The sequence below is a fragment of the Oncorhynchus nerka genome, linkage group LG10, assembly GCF_034236695.1.
Source record: "Oncorhynchus nerka isolate Pitt River linkage group LG10, Oner_Uvic_2.0, whole genome shotgun sequence".
NCBI classification, from domain to species: Eukaryota; Metazoa; Chordata; class Actinopteri; order Salmoniformes; family Salmonidae; genus Oncorhynchus; species Oncorhynchus nerka.
In genome coordinates this window covers 41,055,467-41,074,393 of record NC_088405.1, presented here as the reverse complement: position 1 = coordinate 41,074,393, position 18,927 = coordinate 41,055,467, and the positions used below count along the sequence as shown (strand labels likewise).

Genomic DNA, 18,927 nt, shown 5'->3' with positions numbered 1-18,927 from the left:
GATTTTGTAGCATTTATAGCCACAGTTATTAATTGTACTGCACAAGTGTCCAAGGATTCCAAGAAGTTGGGCATCACTATATCTACAGCCGATACGTTTTTGGGGCTCCAAGACCTTTTCACTGCAAGGTCTACTGTCGCCAGAAAACGTCTCGCCCTCACAGGATCCTTCTGAGCCTGTCTAGGGATCTGATTCGAATTTTGGATTTTAACAGAAAAGAAGGTTGATTTTGTTTAGTTAAAATATATTTTTGATCGTTTGTATGGATATTTTTTACGCTGCATTAATTTGTTATTTTTGGGATCTTTGTCATCCACCCGCACATTAGGTGGCGGAACGCACATCATTATACCAGAGAAGAAGAAGAGGGTGGCTTTGTCGTCACATCCAGTTTCTAAAAACTCTAGAACATTACAGTCTTTGATTACCGTATGTTCGAGAGCTCTTCTTCTGTGTGTATGACACGGCATATAAAGCTACAGTCATTAATATGACAGTGCATAGCAAACGATTTTGGTATGTGGCGCCAGCAGTTGCCTGATCTCAATGACTATCTACATTGTACACATTCCGAGCAAGTCTGGTCATCGAAATTTTGCTAATACAAGAAAAACATTTCAGACCTTTCGTGCGTGCCATCGTTTGCCACCATTGCATTGGTTAGCAACAGGTAAGCTGAATCCATTTGCGGCACATAGGCGGGGTTTGTCCATATTTAACTATTTAGGCAGCTAGTGTGGGTTAACTGCTAGTTAGCCATATAACTTACCTGTGAAGCTCTGTCTTGATTAACAGCCAGTTAGAACGCAGGCACTGCCGTGCTGCCCGCGGACAACTGAACGGTGGATCGCTGTAGCTAGATGGCTGGCTAACGTTAACTAGCTAAAAATGTTAACTAACTAGCTGACTTGTGTCGTGAAATAATAGTACAGCCCTTATAATTGGAGGCATCATAATGTTCCCTTTTTAGATGGTAAGTTACCTCTGTACTTTGCGGAATGGTTTGTTTTTAATAATAATATTTCAAATTGTTTTGTTCCCCTGACACTTGCCCTAGAATATTTGTATAATTCCATGTTGTTGTAGAAGCAGATGTCTTAATGTCACATGCACAAGTAACGTTACAGTGAAATGCCTTTCTTGCGAACTCAACCCAATAATCAATAAAGATGTAATACTAGAAAAAAACCCACGAGAAATGAAGAACTCAATAAGTAAGTATTACATCGTTATTGATTATTGGGTTGAGTTTGCAAGAAAGGCATTTCACTGTAACGTTACTTGTGCATGTGACATTAAGACATTTGCTTCTACAACATGGAATTATACAAGTATTCTAGGGCAAGTGTCAGGGGAACAAAACCATTTTAAATATTATTATTAAACAAGCCATTCCACAAAGTACAGGGTCAGTTCCAATACAATATTTAAAATGTGCAGGGATACTGGAGTGATGGCGGTAGATATGTATAGGGGTAAGGTGACTAGGCAACAGGATATAGTATAAACAGAGTAGCAGCAGCTTGTATGTGAGTGGGTGTGTAGTCTGTATAAATATATGTGCATGTTATGTGTGAGGGTGTAGGGCCCTGTTAGTGCAAAAAAAAAATATATATATATATATATATATAAGTAATTCATTCATCCCCTTGATCTAATGGGGAACTCCATGGGGTAAACCACTTACCGCACCCATTTTTGGATTATGTTTATGGTGAGACCCATGATGAGACACAACACGCACACCTGACAGAGGCATTCTAATTATAGTGGCTAGCTAGCTACTCTGTCAGAGCAGATTCCAGGCTATCACACTTGGAATGCCATGAAGTCATTTAGCAAGTAGATAGACCTGGACTTCTACTTGTGAAAACAACAGACACAACTGACACTTCAGTGACATTTTAACTGGTGTCTATCAACACGTGAGATAAGAATCTGAACTGCACTGCAGTAAAGATGTTCCAGGCCTTTCTAGGGGATACTAAGCACCTTTTTGAGAATAACCGCACACCTCCAGCATTGTGAGGCCTTTTATATTCATATAAATCATATACAGCACTAGATAAACATCACACATTCATATAAGTTAACAATGAGACATCTTCGCTCATAAAAATACCTCATCAGATCACTAAAATAGTGCTTTAAACATTCCTTATCAGCAAAGGGTGGGGCATTCATTCTTCTGCTTAAGTAGCCTAAATGCGGGCTGTTACAGAAGTGAGTGAATTATAGGATCAGTAGGGTATTAATCAACCCTAGATAAAAAATGGAGGTATCCTCACTGTCATGATTCAAGGGTTAATTTAGTGCACTGCACAGGATGATGTCACACAAACTCTGGAATGCTGTTCTGTGGTCATTCAATCTGTTGTGTAATGTGACAGTATTTACAAGACTATTTCAGTCTGTTTCTGGTGCTTTCCATCACAGATGCCCCAGTCACAAATGGCCCAAGTGTACACAACTTGATATCAGGACTTCTTTGCCACAACGTATGTATTTCTGGATGTTGACAATTTTGTGCTCCGTAACAGACCTCGTCATGTAATTTATTTGACTCTTCGCTATTTCTCTCATCCTTTCACAGGGACTGTAATCCTGTTGACCTGGTCCACACCAGGAGTGGGGCTAGAGGGGGGGCGGTGGCAATGCTGTGTTGGGGAAATGCTTCCTTCGGTCAGCTAGGTTTGGGCGGGATCGATGAGGAGATTGTGGTGGAGCCCCGGAAATGTGATTTCTTTCATGGGAAGCAGGTGTGTGATATCGGATGTGGCCGACGGCACACCACATTTCTACTGGGAGACGGGACTGTGTACACCTGTGGCTGCAATGACATTGGGCAGCTGGGGCACGAGAAGTCTCGAAAGAAACCAGGTAAGTGTTGCATGCTCCCCTTACTCTAATTAAACCAAAATGGGTCAGTCTAACGCCGTATTTGGTTGAAAACTATCTTTAGATTAACTGTGGTAAATCGATGTGTTAAACATGTGTTAAACATGTTAAATGCTTTGTGTTCCCCTTAGAGCAGGTTGTGGCACTAGATGCACAGAACATTGTGGCAGTGTCATGTGGGGAGGCCCATACACTCGCACTGAATGACAAAGGACAAGTGTTTGCATGGGGCTTGGCCACAGATGGACAGCTGGGCCTTGCAAACTTCGAAGAATGTGTACGTGTGCCCAGGTGAATAAAATAATACTTTAAAGTCCTCAGGGAGTTCAAGCATAATCCTGTTCATAAATGATATGCGTACAACTCAACGTGTATGAACATGACCCCATTTGTACCGATACTCTTTGCATTGTGGTATTTAAAAAATTAAAATAAGTGATTTGTGACGTGCCTGACATGTAGTATAGATATATTTCACAACAGCATAATGATTACTTTACTTTAATGGACTTTTTTTTTTTTTTCAGAAACATCAAGAGTTTATCAGATGTAGAAATTGCTCAGGTAGCCTGTGGATATCGGCACTCCCATGCTCTGTCTAGAGGTAAGGGGACATTTGGTGACTTTTGACGGGTAGCAAGGAAAAATGAAAGGATGCTCTATCAGTCCTTACCTACTTCCCTTTGCCAAGGATGTACAGGACTATCCTTTGACGGTTTTCAGCAGAACTCAGCCTAAAGATAATTGTGGGAAATTCTCTGAAACGTTTACTTAACACGATTCAATGCCACTAAATTATCATCATTATGGTGAGTTTGTTCAATACATGTGGATAGATAAATAAAATGTTGCTTCATTCATGCTTTTTCAGTTTAGTGACATCTGAAAGTGGCAGAAAGCTGCCTCTTTCAAGGAGTGGGACTCTAACCCGGAAGCTTATAAGAAATCCCGCTTTGCTCTCCGACGAACCATCAAACATGCAAAGCGTCAATACAGGACTAAGATCGAGTCGTACTACACCGGCTCTGACGCTCGTCGGATGTGGCAGGGCCTGCAAACCATTAGACTACGAAGGGAAGCATGGCCGAGAGCTGCCCAGTGATACGAGCCTACCGGACGAGCTAAACTACTTCTATGCTCACTTCGAGGCAAATAACACTGAAATGTGCATGAGAGCACCAGCTGTACCGTAAGACTGTGATCACACTTTCCGCAGCCGATTTGAGTAAGACCTTTAGACAGGTCAACATTCACAAGGCACTTTCAACCTCTCCCTGTCCAAGTCTGTAATACCAACATGTTTTAAGCAGACCACCATAGTGCCTGTGCCCAAGAACACAAAGGTAACCTGCCTAAATGACTACCGACCCGTAGCACTTACAGTTGAAGTCGGAAGTTTACATTCAGTTGGAGTCATTAAAACTCGTTTTTCAACCACTCCACAAATGTCTTGTTAACAAACTATAGATTTGGCAAGTCGGTTAGGACATCTACTTTGTGCATGACACAAGTAATTTTTCTAACAATTGTTTACAGACAGATTATTTCACTTATAATTCACTGTAACACAATTCCAGTGGGTCAGTTTACATGCACTAAGTTGACTGTGTCTTTAAACAGCTTGGAAAATTACAGAAAATTATGTCATGGCTTTAGAAGCTTCTGATATACTAATTGACATCATTTGAGTCAATTGGAGGTGTACCTGTGTATGTATTTCATGGCCTACCTTCAAACTCCGTTCCTCTTTGCTTGACATCATGGGAAAATCCAAATAAATCAGCCAAGACCTCAAACATTTTTTTGTAGACCTCCACAAGTCAGGTTCATCCTTGGGAGCAATTTCAAAACGCCTGAAGGTACCTCGTTCATCTGTACAAACAATAGTACGCAAGTATATACACCATGGGACCACACAGTCGTCAGAACGCTCAGGTCAAAGACAACGTGTTCTGTCTCCTAGAGATGATCGTACTTTGGTGTGCGAAAAGTGCAAATCAATCACAGAACAACAGCAAAGGTACAAAGTTATCTATATCCACAGTAAAACAAGTCCTATATCGACATAACCTGAAAGGCCGCTCAGCAAGGAAGAAGCCACTGCTCCAAAACCGCCATAAAAAAGCCAGACTATGGTTTGCAACTGCACATGGGGACAAAGATTGTACTTTTTGGAGAAATGTCCCCTGGTCTGATGAAACAAAAATAGAACTGTTTGGCCATAATGACCATCGTTATGTTTGGAGGGAAAATGGGGAGGCTTGCAACCCGAAGGATACCATCCCAACCGTGAAGCATGGGGGTGGCAGCATCATGTTGTGGGGGTGCTTTGCTGCAGGAGGGACTGGTGCACTTCACAAAATAGATGGCATCATGAGGTAGGAAAATTGTGGATATATTGAAGCAACATCTCAAGACATCAGTCAGGAAGTTAAGGATTGGTCGCAAATGGGTCTTCCAAATGGACAATGACCCCAAGCATACTTCCAAAGTTGTGGCAAAATGGCTTAAGGACAATGAAGTCCAGGTATTGGAATGGCCATCACAAAGCCCTAACCTCAATCCCATAGAAAATTTGTTGGCAGAACTGAAAAAGCGTGTGCGAGCAAGGAGCCCTACAAACCTGACTCTGTTACACCAGCTCTGTCAGGAAGAATGGACCAAAATTCACCCAACTTATTGTGGGAAGCTTGTGAAAGGCTAACCGATACATTTGACCCAAGTTAAACAATTTTAAAGGCAATGCTATCAAATACTAATTGAGTGTACATAAACTTCTGACCCACTGGGAATGTGATGAAAGAAATAAAAGCTGAAATAAATCATTCTCTACTATTATTCTGACATTTCACATTCTTAAAATAAAGTGGTGATCCTAACTGACCAAAGATGGGGAATTTTTACTAGGATTAAATGTCAGGAATTGTGAAAAAGTTTAAATGTATTTGGCTAAGGTGTATGTAAACTTCCGACTTCAAATGTACATGCTACCTCAACTAACCGGCGCCCCCGTACATTGACTCTGTACCGGCACCCCCCTGCATATATTGCTCTTTTTTACTGCTGCTCTTTAATTACTTGTTACTTTTATCGCTTATCCGTATTCTTTGAAACCATACTGTCGGTTAGGGGCTCGTAAGTAAGCATTTCACTGTAAGGTCTACCTACACCTGTTGTATTCGGCGCATGTGACTAATACATTTTTATCAGTGAGGCATGAATGAGGATCAGATTAAATCAAACCCTATCCTCTTCTTGCTTTTCCTTAAACCGGGTGTACACTATACAGATTTGGCCCAATTTAGCAGTCCCAGACAAGTTTTTAAGATCGGAGACAAAATCTCAATGTTGTTGCCTACTCGTGGCATGCGGACGTTACTGACGCTCGTTTAATGTGAGCGTGTCAGAGACTCAATCCGTGGGCTACCGATCTCATCTTTGAGCAGTCCCAGACACCCCAATAGTTTCAAATGTTTCATTTTATCGGCACAAAATCTGCAGTGTGGGATGTGCAATGACAAGTTTGGACGATCAGCAATAGCCAATCAGAGCTCGCCAGAAAAGAAGTCCGTGCGATGATTAAGTTCATCATCCAGAATGTGTATATTTGAGAGAGCGCGTCGACTAGGCTTACTACTAGCATGTGTTTTGTACTCGCCAAAGTGTCAAATCGTTACAGCTCTGAAGTCCACAAGCAATGTTATTCAATTCAAAATGTTGGCTAGATACAGTATTTCAACACTGTATGACAAACTCTTTCCAGTTAGACATTCACGCTTAAGGCTGCTTTGAGCTACATCTGGTTATAGCTACTTAAAATGTTATCACATCATTGTTTTGGCGAGACAGTGAGGTACGGAGAATCCTCACGACCTAGTAAAGAATCTTGTAGTGTTGTGACCTCTGCCTGTGCCACATCGTTTAGTGTGAGCGACACGACAGGAAAAATAGTTGTTTAATGGGAGAGGCTCAGTGATATATTTATTTACTTATTTCTGAAAGTCGTGTACACCCGGCTTTAGTGACTGTCCCTCCCATCTTTACCTTAAACTCTGACGTTTTCAAACGAGGTCAAGGTAAAGTCACTTAGGAAAGGGGAAAAAATATACATCTCAGAAACTATCCAAATGCACCCAAGGACTTCGAACACAGCTAATTTGAATTTCCCCCCGGGCATAATAGACTACTCCAGATTATGCATTCACTTTCTGTCTGGTTTGATTTGACTTAAACAGGGAATTTTCTGAACGATTTGCTTGATTAGGTTTCCCATCTTATATTAAATACTTCAAATCTGTTCCCTTGTTTAGGAGGCCAAGTCTATTCATGGGGACAAAACCGATACGGACAACTAGGGCTGGGAGTAGCTGGACAAGGCATCTCTACTCCCCAAGTCATCCAGTCTTTACAGGGGATTCCCTTCATCCAGATCTCAGCAGGGGGTGCTCACAGCTTTGCCCTCACATTCTCAGGGGCCGTATTTGGCTGGGGGCGCAACAAGTTTGGGCAACTCGGCCTCAATGACAACAATGGTAAGACTGACTAAGCAACTTTCCTGTGACTCACTGTTAATCTGTTTTGAAAAGAAGCCAGAAGATATAACATTAAACCAAATAATATTTCAGATCGGTATTATCCAGCCCAGCTCAAGTCCCTCAGGTCACAGAGGGTTATCTACATCTGCTGTGGGGAGGACCACACTGCCGCACTTACAAAGGTAACTTCCTCTTACACAGTGAGGTAGTAGCTGTATGTAGTAGTGTACTCTTAAGTATAACTACACTTAGTGTCTTCAGAAAGTATTCATACCCCTTGACTTACTCAAAATGATTTGTTACAGCCTGAATTCAAAATGGATGATAGTTTTGTTTTCTTTCTTTTTCTCACACCCATCTAGACACACTACCCCATAATGACAAAGTGAAAAAACATTTTTAGAAAGTTTTGCATATTTATTGAAAATGAACCAGTCAAAAGTTTGGACACCTACTCATTTCAGAGTTTTTAGTTATTTGTACTATTTTCTACATTGTAGAATAATAGTGAAGACATCAAAACTATGAAATAACGCGTATGGAGATTCTTCAAAGTAGCCACCCTGTGCCTTGATGACAGCTTTGCACACTCTTGGCATTCTCTCAACCAGATTCGAGGTAGCCACCTGTAATGCATTTTCAATTAATTTCTTAGAAATTACTTTGTTGAATTTCTTTCCTTAATGCGTTTGAGCCAATCAGTTGTAACAACACAAGGTAGGGGCGGTATACAGAAGACAGTATGGACTTGGTCTTTTACCAAATAGGGCTATGGCAAGAACAGCTCAAATAAGCAAAGAGAAATGACATCCCATCATTACTTTGAGACATGAAGGGCCGTCAATCCAGAACATTTCAATAACTTTAAACGTTTCTTCAAGTGCAGTTGCAAAAATCATCAAGCTCTATGATGAAACTGGCTCTCATGAGGGCTGCCACAGGAAAGGAAGATGCAGAGTTAACTGCTGCAGAGGATACGTTCATTAGAGTTACCAGCCTCAGAAATTGCAGCCCAAATAAATGCTTCACAGAGTTCAAGTAGCAGACACAACTCAACATCAACTGTTCAGAGGAGACTGCGTGAATCATGCCTTCATGGTTGAATTGCTGCAAAGAAACCACTACTAAAGGACACCAATAAGAAGAGACTTAGAAACACGAGCAATGGACATTAGACCGGTGGAAACCTGTCCTTTGGTCTGAGTCCAAATGAGAGATTTTTGGTTCTAACCGCCATGTCTTTGTGAGACGCAGAGTAGGTAAACGGGTGATATCCACATGTTTCCCACCGTGAAGCATGGAGGAGGTGTGATGGTGTGGGGGTGCTTTGCTGGTGACACTGTCAGTGATTTATTTAGAATTCAAGGCACACTTAACCAGCATGGCTACCACAGCGATACGCCATCCCATCTGGTTTGCGCTTGGGTGGGACTATAATTTGTTTTTCAACAGGACAATGACCCAACACACCTCCAGGCTGTGTAAGGGCTATTTGACCAAGACGGAGAGTGATGAAGTGCTGCATCAGATGACCTGGCCTCCACAATCATCTGACCTCAACCCAACTGCGATGGGTTGGGATGAGTTGGACCGCGGAGTGAAGGAAAAGCAGCCAACAAGTGCTCGGCATATGTCGGAACTCCTTCAAGACTGTTGGTGAAGCATTCCAGATGAAGTTGTTTGAGAGAATGCCAGGAGTGTGCAAAGCTGTCATCAAGGCAAAGGGTGGCTACTTTGAAGAATATAAAATCTCAAATATATATTGATAAAAAAAAAAAAAATTGTACATGATTCCATATGTTATTTCAGTTTTGATGTCTTCACTATTATTCTACAATGTAAAAATAAAAACCCTTGAATGAGTAGGTGTGTCCAAACTTTGGACTTTTACTGTAAGTTTTCACACCGCTTTGCTATGACACTCCAAATTGAGCTAATGTACTTTCAATTTCCTTTGATCATCCTTGAGATGGCACTACAACTTGGTTGGAGTCCACCCAGCAGCTTTGCAGTTCTAGACACACTCAAACCAGTGCGCCTGGCACCTACTACTATACCCCATTCCAAAGGCACTTCAATCTTTTGTTTTTCCCATTCACCCTCTGAATGACACCCATACACAATCCATGGCTCAATCTTTTAAAGGTTTATAAATCCTTTAACCTGTTTCCTTCCCTTCACCTCTGATTTGAAGTGGATTTAACAAGTGAGAAGGGATCATAGCCTTTACCTGGTCAGTCTGTTATGGAAAGAGCAGGTGTTCCCAATGTTTTGTTCAGTGTATATCTGGGGAAGGATATTAAACAATTTATAGTGTTGATTAGGAAATGGGAAAAAAATATGGAAATACCAAGACTCTCCCTGGAGGTGACCAATAACCTAATGACAACTCTGACAGAACTATGGAGTTCCTTGGTTGGGATGGGAGAACCTGCCAGTAAAACAAGTCTTTACAGCACTTCACCAATCTGGGCTTTATGGGAGGGTGGCCAGACGGAAGCCACTCCTTAGAAAAAGGCACATGACTGCACGCCTGGAGTTTCCAAAAAGGCACGTGAAAGACTGCTCATAAGGCAAAATATTCTGTGGTCTGATTAGACAAAAATATGACTCTTTGGTCTGAATACAAAGCACTATGTCTGGAGAAAACCAGACACAGCTCATCACCCGTCTAACACCATCCCTACCGTGAAGCATGGTGGTGGCAGCATCATGCTATGAGGATGCTTTTCAGTGGCAGAGACTGGGAGACTGGTAAGGATAGAGGGAACAATGAATGGAGCCAAATATAGGCAAATCCTTGATGAGAACCTGCTTCAGAGTGGAAATGACCTTAGACTGGGGCAAAGAGTATGTTCCAACAGGACAATGACCCCAAGCATACAGCCAAAGCAACACTGAAATGGCTTTAGAACAAGTGTCTCTGAGTGGCCCAGCCAAAGCCTAGACTTGAATCCCATTAAATCTGTGGAAAGACTTGAAGATGGCCGTTCACTGTCGCTCCTCATCCTACTTAGCAAATTTTCTCAAGTTCTATAAGGAAGAATGGGAGAAAATCCCCAAATCCAGATGTGCAAAGCTGATAGACATACACAAGACGACTCAAACCTGTAATCACCGACAAAGGTGCTTTCACAAAGTGTTGACTCGAGTGTGAATACTTATGTAAATTAGATATTTCTGTCTTTTAATTTTCATTAACTTGCCAAAAATATCTAACATATTTTCACTTTGTCATTATGGGGTATTGTGTGTCAATGGGTGAGGGAGAAGAAGAAAAAAAGGTAATCCCTTTTGAAATCAGGCTGTAACACAACAAAATGTGGAATAAGTAGAGGGGTATGAATACTTTCTGAAGGCACTGTGCATTATTTCATTCCTACTGAAAAAAAATATAAATGCAACATGCAGCAATTTTGAAAGTTTTTACTGAGAGAGTTCATATAAGTAGATCAGTCAATTGAAAAAAATTCATTAGGCCCTAATCTATGGATTTCGCATGACTGGGAATACAGATATGCATCTGTAGGTCACAGATACACTATCTATACAAAAGGATGTGGACACCCCTTCAAATGAGTGAATTCAGCTATTTCAGCCACACCTGTTGCTGACAGGTGTTTAAAATCGAGCACACATTCATGCAATTTTCATAGACAAACATTGGCAGTAGAATGAATGGCTTTACTGAAGAGCTCTGACTTTAAACGTGGCACCATCACAGGATGCCACCTGTCCAATAAGTCAGTTTGTCAAATTTCTGCCCTGCTAGAGCTTCCCCGGTCAACTGTCAGGGCTGTATTGTGAAGTGGAAACGTCTAGGAGCAACAACGGCTCAGCCGTGAAGTGGTAGCTCACACAAGCTCACAGAACGGGACAGCTGAAGTGCGTAGCGCCTAAAAATCGTCTTCCTCGGTTGCAACACTCCCTACCGAGTTCAAAACTGCCTCTGGAAGCAACGTCAGCACAATAACTTCATCAGGAGCTTCATGAAATGTGTTTCCATGACCGAGCAGCCACACACAAGCCTAAGATCACCATGCGCAATGCAAAGAATTGGCTGGAGTGGTGTAAAGCTGCCGCCGTTGGACTCTGGAGGAGTGGAAACGCGTTCTATGGAGTGATGAATGACGCTTCACTATCTGGCAGTCCGACGGACGAATCTGTTTTTTTGCAGATGCTAGGAGAACGCTACCTGCCCGACTGCATAGTACCAACTATAGTTTGGTTAAGGAGGAATAATTGTTCAGGCTAGGCCCCTTAGTTCCAATAAAGGGAAATCTTAACGCTACAGCATACAATGACATTCTAGACGATTCTGTGCTTCCAACTTTGTGGCAACAGTTTGGGGAAGGCTCTTTCCTGTTTCAGTATGACAATGCCCCCGTGCACAAAGCAAGGTCCATACAGTAATGGTCTGTCGATATCGGTGTGGAAGAACTTGACTGGCCTGCACAGAGCCCTGACCTCTATCCCATCGAACACCTTTGGGATGAATTGGAACGCTGACTCCGAACCAGGCCTAATCGCCCAACATCAGTGCCCAACCTCACTAATGCTAGTGGCTGAATGGAAGTAAGCCCCTGCAGCAATCTTCCAGCATCTAGTGGAAAGCCACCCAAAAGAGTGGAGGCTGTTAAAGCAGCAAAGGGGTGAACAACACCATATGAATTCCCATGTTTTTGGAATGATGCAGTTTATTACAGTGCCATCCGTTTTGTCACTAAAGCACCTTATACCACCCACCACTGCGACTTGTATGCTCTAGTCGGCTGGCCCTCGCTACATATTCGTCGCCAGACCCACTGGCTCCAGGTCATCTACAAGTCCATGCTAGGTAAAGCTCCGCCTTATCTCAGTTCACTGGTCACGATGGCAACACCCATCCGTAGCACGCGCTCCAGCAGGTGTATCTCACTGATCATCCCTAAAGCCAACACCTCATTTGGCCGCCTTTCGTTCCAGTTACATTTACATTTACATTTAAGTCATTTAGCAGACGCTCTTATCCAGAGCGACTTACAAATTGGTGCTTTCACCTTATGACATCAGTTCTCTGTTGCCTGTGACTGGAACGAATTGCAAAAATCGCTGAAGTTGGAGACTTTTATCTCCCTCACCAACTTCAAACATCAGCTATCTGAGCAGCTAACCGATTGCTGTAGCTGTACATAGTCTATTGGTAAATAGCCCACCCATTTTCACCTACCTCATCCCCATACTGTTTTTATTTATTTACTTTTCTGCTCTTTTGCACACCAATATCTCTACCTGTACATGACCATCTGATCATTTATCACTCCAGTGTTAATCTGCAAAATTGTAATTATTCGCCTACCTCCTCATGCCTTTTGCACACATTGTATATAGACTCCCCTTTTTTTTCTACTGTGTTATTGACTTGTTAATTGTTTACTCCATGTGTAACTCTGTGTTGTCTGTTCACACTGCTATGCTTTATCTTGGCCAGGTCGCAGTTGCAAATGAGAACTTGTTCTCAACTAGCCTACCTGGTTAAATAAAGGTGGGAAAAAAAAGAGATGTTCGACAAGCAGGTGTCCACATACTTTTGGTCATGTAGTGTACCTTAACGAAAAGGTAGGGGCGTGGATCAGAACACCAGTCAGTATCTGGTGTGACCACTATTTGTCTCATGCAGCACGACCCCTCTCCTTCGCATAATGTGATCAGGCTGTTGATTGTGGAATGTTGTCCCACTCTTTAATGGCTGTGCGAAGTTGCTGGATATTGGCAGGAACTGGAACACTGTCGTGAACATGTCGATCCACAGCATCCCAAACATACTCAATGGATAACATCTATGCAGGCCATGGAAGAACTGGGTAATTTTCAGCTTCCAGGAATTCTGTACAGATTCTTGCGACATGGGGTCGTGCATCATTATGCTGAAACCTGAGGTGATGGTGGCAGATGAATGGCACGAAAATGGGCCTCAGGATCTCGTCACAGTATCTCTGTGCATTCAAATTTCCATAAATAAAATGCAATTGTGTTCGTTGTCCGTAGGTTATGCCTGCCCATACATTAACCCCACCAAACCGCTCGCCCACAAGACCCCATACACATGGTCTGCTATTGTGAGGCCAGTTGGACATACTGCCAAATACTGCGCCTTATGGTAGATAAATTAACATTTAATTCTTTGACAACATCTCTGGTGGACATTCCTGCAGTCAGCATGCCAATTGCCCACTCCTTCAACTTGAGACATCTGTGGTGTTGTGACAACTGCACATTTCAGTGGGCTTTGATTGTCCCCAGCAGAAAGTACACCTGTGTAATGATCATGCTGTTTTAATCAGCTTCTTGATATGCCACACCTGCTTTGTGTGTGTGTGGAACATTTCTGGTATCTTTTATTTCAGCTCATTAAACATGGGACAAACACATTACATGTTGCATTTATATTTTTGTTTAGTGTACATTCTGAAACTCCTTTCACCTCCTTAAGATTTTGTTTTGTTTCTTTCATAGGAAGGAGGTGTGTTTACATTTGGAGCAGGAGGGTATGGCCAGCTTGGACATAACACTACAAACCATGAGATCAACCCCAGGAAGGTGTTTGAGCTCATGGGAAATGTAGTCACACAGATATCCTGTGGAAGGTACAGCACACTGTCTGCTGCGCTGTCTCTGCTTTCAAATGTGGCACTGGTCTGTTTTAGAATACACAAAGCAGATTCACCAAGTCCATAGTCTCCAGAAAGATTTTGAAAATCATGTGTAGCGTGAGGGGAAATACATTCATCTGAAACCTATGGTATCTGGGGGAGACAAGTATTTGGGCTGACATTTCAAAGTTCCTAAAACACTAATATCATAGAACACATGGTGTCTTGAGAAACATTTGTGATATTTTGTATGTCCTTTCAAGACAGCACACTCTGGCCTTCATCCCCTCCTCTGGAAAGATGGATTCATTTGGGCTGGGTGGGAACGGGCAGCTCGGTACACGCTCCACATCCAACAGGAACAGCCCTGCCCCAGTCAAAGGCCCCTGGGTGGCCTACAATGGCCCGACGCCCACAATCGCAGGTTAGTGCAGGCCCCCTCAGACGGGTTCCACAGGTAAACACTTCAAGTTTCTGCATCTGATTTGAATCTTTGATTCAGAAGACTGATTATAACTTTATATTCCAGACATGGAGCAGGGCTGCTGTGTTAAGAGGATCTATGCTGGAGGGGACCAGAGCTTTGCCCACTGTTACACTCCCCAGGTCATTTTCATACCCCACCAGCCCTAATTTATCAAGAGTCCTCATAACTAAGGTTCTGCGCTAACAAATGTTTTATTTATTTTTACACGAGAGAAATTAATACATGAAATGTTGCCAATCCTATTTGTGGATTTTGGTGATACAGTTTGTAAACATGTCAGAAAGACTTGCACGTGCTGAAAACATTTCAATGCTTACCATTTACATGTTCATGATAGTGAAATGGTTTACTTTTTGTCATTTCTAAGTAATTTAATACAATTTATTCTGCTAGAACCCTCTGGTGCCTGACGACATCAGAATACCAGATCCCAGAAGACACATATGCACCTTATCTGCTGATCTCACTCAGAGATGGCTGAACCATTATACACACGGAAGACTCCCACAAGAGATTTCCAAGTAAAATCCTCACTTCTCAAAATACGCTCATAAATTAGAATTAGCTATAGTATGGATGAACAGTGGCTTTTTTTGGGTCCCAGCTAGATTGTGTATCTGCATGAGCCTGTGTTGAACACTGTTTTTCTTTAACTTTTTTCTTGTAGCGAGATTGATCTTGTGTTTTCCTCTGCAAGTTGCCTCAATGGAAGCTTTCTGGCTGGCAGGTAATATCAATTACACTTCACTTTGAAAATGTTACTGAAAGTATTGAAATAATAAAATAAAAAAAAATTGAAGAAAAACTTTGGGAAAGGAGGATACAACTGTCTGCCTTCAACTGAAATGGGACGATCAGTCTGCATGTTCATTGAAGATTTCTGAAGTGTCAACATTTACTCTATGAATTAAAGCTTTTGCTATGTTCTATTGTCATTGATGCATGTTTTACTGAAGAGAACCTCTGTTTTGTGTAGCCATCCAGATCACTACAACACGAGCAGTAAATGCTCAGGGGTGGACATGAACATGGCTCGCCTCTTGTTTCACAGAGTCGTTCAACATGACTATCCAGAAATTGCACAGCAGGTGACTTGTACATGGCTGAGAGTAATTAAATTTTGAAGTATGGTTTACCAAAAAATATTAATCCTCATGTTATGACATTTGTCAACGCTTTAGCATTGTAGGGTATTCCAATTATTGGTGCAAATAAAGGGAGTCGGTATATTATAAGTCTGGCTGGCTAAAATGACAGTTATCCACTTAACTACAATAGATGTATGTTTGCCACCCTTCTGTATGAATTGTTATAGCATTAAACATTACACTGTGTTCTCGTGTCAGATTGCAGCCAGTCTGGAAAAGAACCTGATTCCCAGACTAAGCAGCTCCCCTCCAGACATCGAGGCGCTGAGACTCTACCTCACCCTGCCAGAGTGTCCTCTCTTCAGCGACCCAAACACATATGTGACTCTGGCCATTCCTTTTGCCAAGGCACTCATCAGTCTGAAAGAGGCTCCACTGAAGGTGCTTGGTAAGTTGCTACAGTTGAAGTCGGAAGTTCACATATAGTCGTGACCAAAAGTTTTGAGAATGACACAAATATTAATTTCCACAAAGTTTGCTGCCTCAGTGTCTTTAGATATTTTTGTCAAATGTTACTATGGAATACTGAAGTATAATTACAAGCATTTCATAAGTGTCAAAGGCTTTTATTGACAATTACATTAAGTTGATGCAGGGGGTCAATATTTGCAGTGTTGAACCTTTTTCAAGACCTCTGCAATCCGCCCTGGCATGCTGTCAATTAACTTCTGGGCCACATCCTGACTGATGGCAGCCCATTGTTGGGGCGGCAGGGTAGCCTAGTGGGCTAGTAACCGAAAGGTTGCAAGATCGAATCCCCTTTTTTTTTCACCAGGTAGGCTAGTTGAGAACAAGTTCTCATTTGCAACTGCGACCTGGCCAAGATAAAGCATAGCAGTGTGAACAGACAACACAGAGTTACACATGGAGTAAACAATTAACAAGTCAATAACACAGTAGAAAAAAGAGAGTCTATATACATTGTGTGCAAAAGGCATGAGGAGGTAGGCGAATAATTACAATTTTGCAGATTAACACTGGAGTGATAAATGATCAGATGGTCATGTACAGGTAGAGATATTGGTGTGCAAAGAGCAGAAAAGTAAATAAATATAAACAGTATGGGGATGAGGTAGGTAAAATTGGTTGGGCTATTTACCGATAGACTATGTACAGCTGCAGCGATCGGTTAGCTGCTCAGATAGCAGATGTTTGAAGTTGGTGAGGGAGATAAGTCTCCAACTTCAGCAATTTTTGCAATTAGATCCAGTCACAGGCAGCAGAGAACTGGAACGAAAGGCGGCCAAATGAGGTGTTGGCTTTAGGGATGATCAGTGAGATACACCTGCTGGAGCGCGTGCTACGGGTGGGTGTTGCCATCGTGACCAGTGAACTGAGATAAGGCGGAGCTTTACCTAGCATGGACTTGTAGATGACCTGGAGCCAGTGGGTCTGGCGACGAATATGTAGCGAGGGCCAGCCGACTAGAGCATACAGGTCGCAGTGGTGGGTGGTATAAGGTGCTTTAGTGACAAAACGGATGGCACTGTGATAAACTGCATCCAGTTTGCTGAGTAGAGTGTTGGAAGCTATTTTGTAGATGACATCGGCGAAGTCGAGGATCGGTAGGATAGTCAGTTTTACTAGGGTAAGTTTGGCGGCGTGAGTGAAGGAGGCTTTGTTGCGGAATAGAAAGCCGACTCTAGATTTGATTTTCGATTGGAGATGTTTGATATGAGTCTGGAAGGAGAGTTTACAGTCTAGCCAGACACCTAGGTACTTATAGATGTCCACATATTCAAGGTCGAAACCATCCAGGGTGGTGATGCTAGTCGGGTGTGCGGGTGCAGGCAACGGTTGAAAAGCATGCATTTGGTTTTACTAGCGTTTAAGAGCAGTTGGAGGCCACGGAAGGAGTGTTGTATGGCATTGAAGCTCGTTTGGAGGTTAGATAGCACAGTGTCCAAGGACGGGCCGGAAGTATACAGAATGGTGTCGTCTGCGTAGAGGTGGATCAGGTAATCGCCCGCAGCAAGAGCAATATCATTGATATATACAGAGAAAAGAGTCGGCCCGAGAATTTAACCCTGTGGCACCCCCATAGAGACTGCCAGAGGACCGGACAGCATGCCCTCCGATTTGACACACTGAACTCTGTCTGCAAAGTAGTTGGTGAACCAGGCAAGGAAGTCATCAGAAAAACGAGGCTACTGAGTCTGCCGATAAGAATATGGTGATTGACAGAGTCGAAAGCCTTGGCAAGGTCGATGAAGACGGCTGCACAGTACTGTCTTTTATCGATGGCGGTTATGATATCTTTTAGTACCTTGAGCGTGGCTGAGGTGCACCTGTGACCGGCTCGGAAACCAGATTGCACAACGGAGAAGGTACGGTGGGATTCGAGATGGTCAGTGACCTGTTAGTTGACTTGGCTTTCGAAGACCTTAGATAGGCAGGGCAGGATGGATATAGGTCTGTAACAGTTTGGGTCCAGGGTGTCTCCCCCTTTGAAGAGGGGGATGACTGCGGCAGCTTTCCAATCCTTGGGGATCTCAGACGATATGAAAGAGGGGTTGAACAGGCTGGTAATAGGGGTTGCGACAATGGTGGCGGATAGTTTCAGAAATAGAGGGTCCAGATTGTCACGCCCAGCTGATTTGTACGGGTCCAGGTTTTGCAGCTCTTTCAGAACATCTGCTATCTGGATTTGGGTAAAGGAGAACCTGGAGAGGCTTGGGCGAGTAGCTGCGGGGGGGGCTGTTGGCCGAGGTTGGAGTAGCCAGGCGGAAGGCAAGGCCAGCCATTGAGAAATGCTTGTTGAAGTTTTCGATCATGGATTTATCGGCGGTGACCGTGTTACCTAGCCTCAGTGCAGTGGGCAGCTGGGAGGAGGTGCTCTTGTTCTCCATGGACTTCAGTGTCCCAGAACTTTTTGGAGTTGGAGCTACAGGATGCAAATTTCTGCCTGAAGAAGCTGGCCTTAGCTTTCCTGACTGACTGCGTGTATTGGTTCCTGACTTCCCTGAACAGTTGCATATCGCGGGGACTATTCAACGCTATTGCAGTCCGCCACAGGATGTTTTTGTGCTGGTCGAGGGCAGTCAGGTCTAGAGTGAACCAAGGGCTATATCTGTTCTTAGTTCTGCATTTTTTGAACGGAGCATGCTTATCTAAAATGGTGAGAAAGTTACTTTTAAAGAATGACCAGGCATCCTCAACTGACGGGATGAGGTCAATGTCCTTCCAGGAGACCCGGGCCAGGTCGATTAGAAAGGCCTGCTCACAGA

At 42.9% G+C, this 18,927-nt stretch overlaps 1 protein-coding gene across 3 annotated transcripts in view; it reads left to right on the top strand.

Moving 5' to 3' along the window:
* Positions 1–394: 394 nt before the first annotated feature.
* The window catches only part of herc4 (HECT and RLD domain containing E3 ubiquitin protein ligase 4), a 30,361-nt gene continuing 11,828 nt past the window's right edge, over positions 395–18,927 (top strand). Inside the window, exons 1-14 of one of the 3 annotated variants that reach the window (XM_029669893.2) lie at positions 395–670; positions 2,437–2,498; positions 2,594–2,880; positions 3,030–3,189; positions 3,426–3,502; positions 7,209–7,430; positions 7,524–7,615; positions 13,929–14,059; positions 14,329–14,489; positions 14,595–14,671; positions 14,946–15,073; positions 15,220–15,279; positions 15,529–15,640; positions 15,899–16,088. In XM_029669893.2, coding sequence (XP_029525753.1) covers positions 2,655–2,880; positions 3,030–3,189; positions 3,426–3,502; positions 7,209–7,430; positions 7,524–7,615; positions 13,929–14,059; positions 14,329–14,489; positions 14,595–14,671; positions 14,946–15,073; positions 15,220–15,279; positions 15,529–15,640; positions 15,899–16,088 — 1,636 coding nt within the window. In that variant the 5' untranslated portion in view covers positions 395–670; positions 2,437–2,498; positions 2,594–2,654. Of the gene's footprint in view, positions 671–2,436; positions 2,499–2,593; positions 2,881–3,029; positions 3,190–3,425; positions 3,503–7,208; positions 7,431–7,523; positions 7,616–13,928; positions 14,060–14,328; positions 14,490–14,594; positions 14,672–14,945; positions 15,074–15,219; positions 15,280–15,528; positions 15,641–15,898; positions 16,089–18,927 lie in introns of those variants that run through there. The other 2 variants (XM_065023366.1, XM_065023367.1) reach the window with 2 other exon arrangements.